Here is a 7821-nt window from a genome sequence, read left to right as displayed (position 1 = left end):
AGAGAGAGAGAGAGAGAGAGAGAGAGAGAGAGAAAGTTAATGTGCTAGACTGCAAGGTCAATTTGAACCACAAGGTTGGTGGTTCAAACTCACTAGTCTCTCCTCGGAAACCCGATACAGGGTCACTGTGAGTCAGAATCTACTTGACGGCACTTAAAAACAACAATAAATATAGATAGATGTTGTGAGTGAGCTTGAATCACCGACCTTGCAGTTCAAATGGCTTTGCAGTCTGGCTCATTAACCCACAGCGCCACACCAGGACTCCATATAGACAGATTGATCGATCGATAGATGGAGAGATTTGTAAGGAGTCCTGGTATGGCACTGTAGGATAAAGCGTTGAATTGCCACGTCAGTTTGAGCTGCAAGATTGGCAGTTCAAATCTACAAGTTGCTCCTCAGAAACCCTATGCAGGGTAACTATGAGTCAGAGCCGGACTCAATGGCACTTGACAACAATAGATATGTAAACAATATGTATGTATATAAATGCATATAAGGAGCTCTGGTGGCATAGTGGTTATGAGTCAGGCTGCTAACCTCAAGGTCAACAGTTCGAAACTACCAGCTGTTCTGCAGGAGAAAGATAAGGCTTTCTGACCCCATGAAGATTTACAGCCTCAGAAACCTTATACAGGGTCACTGTGAACTGATTCGATAGTATCTAACAAGAACAACAGGGCTAAAAGGACAGGAAAAGAGAGTTTTTAACTTAAGGGTCACTGAATTTGTGTGAATGGTGGCAGAATGATTTGGAAAAGGACATCAACAATGGTTACACAGCTTGAAGAATGCAATCAATGTCACTGAATTGTACGTGTTAAAATGGGTGAATTAAGGTGTATGTTTTGTTATATATATTTTTACCACGATAAAATCTTTCAAAAGAAAAGAAAACTCTATGGGAATATAGGTCGGTTCTGACACACAGGATCACCGTGATTCTCAATTAACTAACTGGTCAGCGGCAACTGGTTTTTTAAGGACTTTCAGGACATTAGCATTTTCCCACCCTGTAATGTGGACAGCTGCTCCTTCATAGGGTTGTTATAAAAATAAATAATTGTGTAGATAAAACTCTGAACATCCCTGGCATCCTAAGTTGCTAATTCTCAACATCAAGTGAAATAGAAGAATCCACCACTCAGCGTTTCCACACATGTAGATTTTATTATAGCGATGATAAGGAAGGGTTGAGAAGGGCCTGGGAGAGAAGTTGAAGAGTGGGGGGGACCGATAGATGCCTTCTCAGCTGCTCTCTGGATTCATCTTCTCATGGCTCAGAGGGGTACCAGAGATCTTCTGCGTCCCACCATGCCGGTTGTCACTGACATTTACTACTCATGGCACCACTACGCCCCCTCATGTGTTACAGAGTAGAACTGGGCTCCCGAGGGTTTTCTTGGTGGTAATTTTTATAGAAGCAGTTCACCAGGCCTCTCTTCTACAGTCAGCTTGAAGCACCAACCTTGCAGTTAGCAACCAACAGATGTTATTCTTCAAAGGACCCAATTCATTGCCCTCCAACTTGGCAGTCCAGGGGAGAAAGAGAAGTTTTCTTTAGGGAGTAAGACTATCCAAGAGATGGAGGTCTTTGGAAGCCTGGCCTCAGATGGAGTCGAGTCACTAAAAAGCACAGCAGGGATCATTTCTAAGGAAGGGAAGAAAGAGGAGAGAAAAGTATTTGCGCATTTGTTTACATCATCACTCATTCCCCAAAGCCATGCTTCAACCCTGCAGGGCAGGACCTGTCCAAAGCCCATCTCCCACTGCCATCTCAGACCATGCTCCTCAGACTCAGCTCCACCTGCTTTGTTCTTCCACACCACCAGGTGGAGCCACCTACGCTTCCCTAAGCTGACTCCTCCTTAGAGGGGCCCCTCTGGCCACCCAGTGGAACAATAGTGCCCCCTCCAGTTCCTCTATGTCATAGCACCCTGTCCGGTTTTGATCCCAACACAAGCATCATTGTTTAGTTACTCTCCCAAACTCCACTAGGAGTAATGATGGTGAGTTCTGGGCACTGGAATCCCAGAGGTAGACCAAGCATAATTAGTGCTACCAAAGGGACACAGAATCTAATGCAGAGCTTGGAAAACTATAACCCATAGGCTAACCTCAGCATCTGCCTGAGTGTACAAATTAGTTATGTTTTGCTATCTTTTTGTTGTTGTTGTTTAATTAAAGTAAAACTTGCATAAGGATCCCTAATGGTGCAATAATTAAGCACTTGGATGCTTCAAAGATCAGCAGTTTGAAGCTAGCAGCTCCAAGGGAGAAAGACCTGGGAATCTGCTCTCATAAAGATTACAGCCTAGGAAACCCTATGGGACAGTTCTACTGTGCTACATGGGGTTCCTATGAGTCTGAATGGAATCAATGATGCCTAACAACAACATAGCATAAAAATTTAAATGTCTAAAACTGGATGGTGGTAATGGTTACACTACATTGTGATTGGTTTCATGTTCTGTGTCTTCTACCACAGTTTAATAAGAAAATTAATAAGTATTTATTGAGTGAGTGAATCAATGAATCCACCCAGCTCTCCATGCCCCTAGTGTTTGTCATTCTTGTCATTGTCTCTATCAGAGTGGCCTGAAATGAACTTGGGATTTATTAAACAATTCTGTGATTCTTTTAATGTTTTCTGAAGGCACCTGGAACCCCTACCTCAAGTGCTAGGCAGTTTCCCCAAATTGGGATGAGGTCTCTCCCCTGCCTCGTGCCCCAACATAACATACCTGATGTCAAGTTCTGAGTTACAGTAGTGGCAGTAACACTTGGGAGGTTGATGAAGATGTGAACCGAGAACAGAGAAATAAATGGTTGAGGTCAGACAGGTCCTCTTCTATTCCTCCCTTTGTCATCTTTCTTTCCTATGTTTCTACAACAACTCAGAAAAGAATCTCTCTTACATGTTTACAGGAAAGATGGAAAGAAGGAAGAAAGGAAGGAAAAAGAAGACAAGGGAGGGAGGGAGAGAGGGGAGAAAGAGAGTAAGGAGTAGAGGGAGGAAGAATTTGTTGATCAGAATTGGTCTCCTCTCTTTCTTGGACTTGCTTGCCACTTCAGATACTTCCTTCTTCCTGCCCTCTAAGGCTCCTTCTCTGTCTTCCGACTCCTTCCCTCCCTCCCTGTGGCCACCCTGGGCTGCCGGACCCTTACCCAGTCTCCTCTATTGTAGGACACAAACAGGAAGGTGGCCATTAAGTACATGCATCTCAGCGTGTTCCAACTGCCCTTTTTCTTCAGGAGAGTTTTCGTGGGAGGTTCAGTGTCTTTGTTCTCTTCCATCACTGTTGTCTTAACTGAGGGGAATCCAATGGAAATGGCTGAAAATGATGGCCTTCTCTCCCCACTCTCTAGCTCTCAGTCATTTGTGACTCTCCGTGCACAGAACAAGATCTTCCTCCCTTACTCCAAACCCACATCTCCACTTCCCTCCTGGAATGGGGTCTTCTCTTAAGTCTCCTACTCCCTACTTCCAAACCCAAACCAAACCTATTACCATCAGTCCACTCCTGGGAAACCCCATGAGTTTTGGAGTAGAACTGGAGCCATAGAGTTTTCAATGGCTGATTTTTCTGGACACAGATAGCCAGGCCTTTCTTCTGCAGCACCTCTGGGTGGATTCAAACTCCCAACTTTTTGGTTCGTAGCCAAGAGCAAACATTTGCACCACTCCTTTCTTGGTCTCCCATAATCCTTATTCTATTTGAGCACCAGAGGATCTTACTAACAACCGGATGTACTGTATTTGCACACAGATAGTACGCACCCTCTGTTTGCCAACTGCTCCTTCCCAGGACAAAGAGATATTTTATTTTTTAAAAAATTTTTGGGCATAGCGCTGCTTAAGAAAATACTTCCCAGGGGGAGGGAGTGGTTGGCAAACATGTGTTATTTACATAAAAATGCCGTAATCATGTTGTTTCCTTATTACAAACTTAAGGTGGTACGCAAATGTTTCAGGTTAAACAGCGTTCTTTTCCTCTTCTTTTTATTAAAGTTGCTATTAGCTGCCATTGAGTGAACCCCAGCTTGTGGCAGCCCTACGCACGGTGGAACCGGACCATTGTGATTCACAGCATTTTCAGTGACGGATTTTCAGAACTAGATCGCCAGTCCTTTCTTCCTACTGTCTTAGTGTAGAAATTCCACTGAAACTTGTACAGCATCACAGCAACACCCAGGCCTGCACTGACATCACCTAACAACAACAACAGTGTATAAAATGGTGCTGTAGGTTGATAAGCACTTGATCCCAAGTTTTGTTTGAACCACAAAGTCAGCAGTTCAAACCTGCCAGCAGCTCTTCAGAAATCCTATACAAGGTTGCTATAAGTCAGAATGGATTCAATAGCACTTAACAACAGTGTATAAGGGGGAGTCCTGGTGTGGTGCTGTAAGATAAGCACTGGACTGCTAACCATCAGGTTGGTGGTTCAAACCCCCAGCTACTCTTCAGAAACCCTATATAGGGTCGTTATGCTTTGGAATTTACTCCATGATTCTTAACAGCAACCGTATATAAAGGAACCCTGCTGGCACAGTGGGTTAAGCGTTGGGTTAACAAGTCAGTGGGTTAACAAGTCAGTAGTTTGAACCCACCAGTCACATCTCAGGAGGAAAAAAAAAAACAGCTAATCTATTCTTATAGTGATTATTGCTGTTATTGTTAAGTGTTGTTGTTGTTGTTAAGTGTTGTCAAGTCACATCCAACTCATAGCTACCCTGTATAAGGTTTCCAAGGAGCAGCTGGTGGGTTTGAACTGCCAACTTTGTGGTTCGCAGTCCAGTGCTGATCCTACAGCATTACCCCAGGACTCCATTGCTGTTAAGTGTGTTCCATCAATTCCAACTCATAAAGCCCTTGTACAGGGCTTCCGAAAAACGGCTGATGGGTTAGCAGTCCAATGTTGGTTTGCTAACACACCAAGGCTACAATGATTGTTGTTGTTTTTGTTGTGTGCCATCGAGTCGGTTCTGACTCATAACCACCCTGTATAGGGCTTCTGAGGAGAAGCAGGTGGGTTTGAACTGTCAACCTTGTGGTTCACAGTCTAGTTCTGACCTACAGTGCTACACCAGGATTTGTTGTTGCTGTTAAATGCTGTCGAGTAGGTTCTGACTCATAGAGACCCTGGATAGGGCTCCCTGGTGGGTTTGTACTGCCGACCTTGCTGTTCAAACCAATCTTGCAGTCTAGTACATTATCCTACAGCACCACAGCAGGATTGTTGTTGTTAAGTGCCGTCGAGTCGGATCCGACCCATAGCGACCCTATACAGTGTTTCCGAGGAGCAACTGGTGAGCTTGAACCGCCGACCTTGCAGTTCAAACGGCTTTGCAGTCTGGCGTATTAACCCACAGCGCCACACCAGGACTCCAGCCTTGGAACCTCTATGGAACAATTCTACTTGATGGAGTCAACTTGACAGAAACAGAATTGGTTTGGTTTGAACAGCATAGAAACATACTACATTTTTAAAACAAGAAGCGGTTGAAAAAGTGTTGAGTTTTCTTTGAGGTGCTCTGTTGGAGGAGAAAGAGGGTTTCATGGTCAACAGGAACAGCGACTAAGAAAGATAAAAATGTTCCCCATTCAAACCTCAGTATTTGGGATCTGCTTATACCAATGAGAGGGCTGAAAGGGGCAAGATGGCGAGAAGGCTGCTGACCTTCATGATTGGTAACCTGCAAGAAGACAGCCTCTCTGGTTCTGCAAATGTGGATTCTGCCTGAAATCTTCTTATTGGGTTGTGGTTAATAGTCATCGAGCCAATTCCAGCTCATGGTGACCCCCCATGTGTACACAGTAGAACTGGTGCTCCACAGGGTTTTCAAGGCTGTAATCTGGCAGCAGCAGATCACCAGGACTGATTTCTATGGTGTGTTCCAACCGCCAACCTTTTGACTATAGTCTAGCAATTAGCTGTTGGCACCAAGCTTTGGGATTCCAAAGACATGATACCTCGACCCAAGGAACTCGCTGCCTACCAGAATGGAAACAGCCAGAGAGGCACAATTCCGTGGACCTACCTTCTTCCTTACAGTCATTTGTTTCTTCTAAAAATAAATAGACAAAGAAACAAAAGAAACTATCAGTGAATGAGACCAAAATGTAAATAGTACCATGGGGTGCCTCAGATGAGGGGAGAAGCAATGTATCTGACGCCTTCTTTTCCCTTGAACGCTCACATTCTCCTGCCTCTGAGCCTTCATGAATGCTGTTCCCACTGTCTGAAATGCTGTTCCCCTAGAGATCCTCACGAGTGGTTCCCTATGATGCCTCATTTCATGATTCAACTTGGCTACGGTATGATTCTCATACAACAGCCTCAGGCTATAATTGTCGGTGGGTTGGTAGATCCTGGACTGGGTGCTGCTCCATAATGCAATGTCATGTAAGGTAACGTGTTGTTGCTGAGTGCTGCTGAGTTGATTCTGAGGAGCAGCTGGTGGGTTTCAGCTGCCGACCATGTAGCAGGCAGGTTAGTGCTGGTGTAATACAATGCAATCACTTTCCTTGATGTAATGAACCAATCAGTTGAAAGAAGAGTTTCCTTGAGGGTGGGGCCTGCCTCTTGGATATAAATGGATGTCCTGGCAGAGTTAGTTTGCTCGCTGTCTCTCTCTGTCTCCCTCTCTGCCTCTCTCTCTGTCTCTCTCTGTCTCTCTCTCTCTCTCTCTCTCTCTCTCTCTCTCTCTCTCTCTCTTATATTGTTGTTAAGTGTCATGGAGTTGATACTGGCTCTTAGAGACTCTGTATAGGGTTTCTGAGGCTGTAAATCTTTGCAGGAGTAGAAAGCCTCATCTTTCTCCCTTAGATTGTCTAGGGGGCTCCAACAGCCAACCTTGTGGTTTACAGTCCAGTATTTATCATACAGCACATACTCCCCTCTCTCTTATATATATATAGTGTGTGTATGTGTGTGTTGTTGTTGTTAAGTACCATCGAGTCGGTTCCAACTCATAGCAACCTTGTATAGGGTTTCTGAGGAGCAGCTGGTGGGTTTAAACCACCAACCTTGTGATTAGCAGTCCAGTGCCTATCCTACAGCACCACATCGTGAATAATGCAATTGATAGTACTAAATTGTACACCTGAAAGTTATTGAATTGGCAAATGTTATATATCTTTTACAACCCTAAAAAGCAACCAAAAAATTAATAATGGTTGGATGAATGAAACCATGCTAAACACTTATGATGATATCTAAAGGCTCTTCTCACATAAAGATGAGTAAGTTGGTCTTTCTGTGCAGACGGGGTCAAATAACAGAGTCAGCAGACTTACCGCTCAACACTTGAAGACTCAGCAAACCTAAGGAAGACAACATACAGATGGAATCACAAATGGCAGTGTGATCAATGTACCTGGGTCCACACATTCTCCAAGCTAAACCCAAACCTTCTCTCCTCAGGAGGGCCTGGCAGATTCCCAGTCATCTTTCATTGTTCCCCACTGCTCTCCTTACTCCTTTCCCTAGGACATCGATCCATGTTAAAACTAACTGCCTGTAACTTAAGGCACTCTGGTAGCGCAGTAGTTACGAGTCGGGCTACTAATCTCAGGGTCAGTAGTTTGAAACTACCAGCGGTTCTGCAGAAAAAAGACGAGACTTTCTGCTCTTGTAAAGATTTACAACCTCGGAAACCCTATGCAGGGTCACTATGGGTCGGAACCAACTCCACAGCACATAACCACCACCTGTTACTTAAGGAACCCTAGAGGCCCAATGGTTAAGCACTTGGCTGCTAACCAAAGGTTGGAACTTCAAACCTACCCAGGGACTCCATGGGAGTGTCGAT

General features: G+C 44.5%; 1 protein-coding gene across 1 annotated transcript in view; it reads left to right on the top strand.

Moving 5' to 3' along the window:
* The window catches only part of CD177 (CD177 molecule), a 12141-nt gene extending 10282 nt beyond the window's left edge, over positions 1-1859 (top strand). The window contains exon 10 of the mRNA XM_006871506.1: positions 1836-1859. Within this exon, the coding sequence (XP_006871568.1) occupies positions 1836-1859 (24 nt within the window). The remainder of the gene's footprint in view (positions 1-1835) is intronic.
* The last annotated feature ends 5962 nt before the right edge of the window (positions 1860-7821 follow it).

The sequence above is a fragment of the Chrysochloris asiatica genome, unplaced genomic scaffold, assembly GCF_000296735.1.
Source record: "Chrysochloris asiatica unplaced genomic scaffold, ChrAsi1.0 scaffold00168, whole genome shotgun sequence".
Classification (NCBI taxonomy): Eukaryota; Metazoa; Chordata; class Mammalia; order Afrosoricida; family Chrysochloridae; genus Chrysochloris; species Chrysochloris asiatica.
The sequence above is the reverse complement of the archived record's forward strand: the minus strand, read 5'-3'. Positions and strand labels throughout refer to the sequence as shown.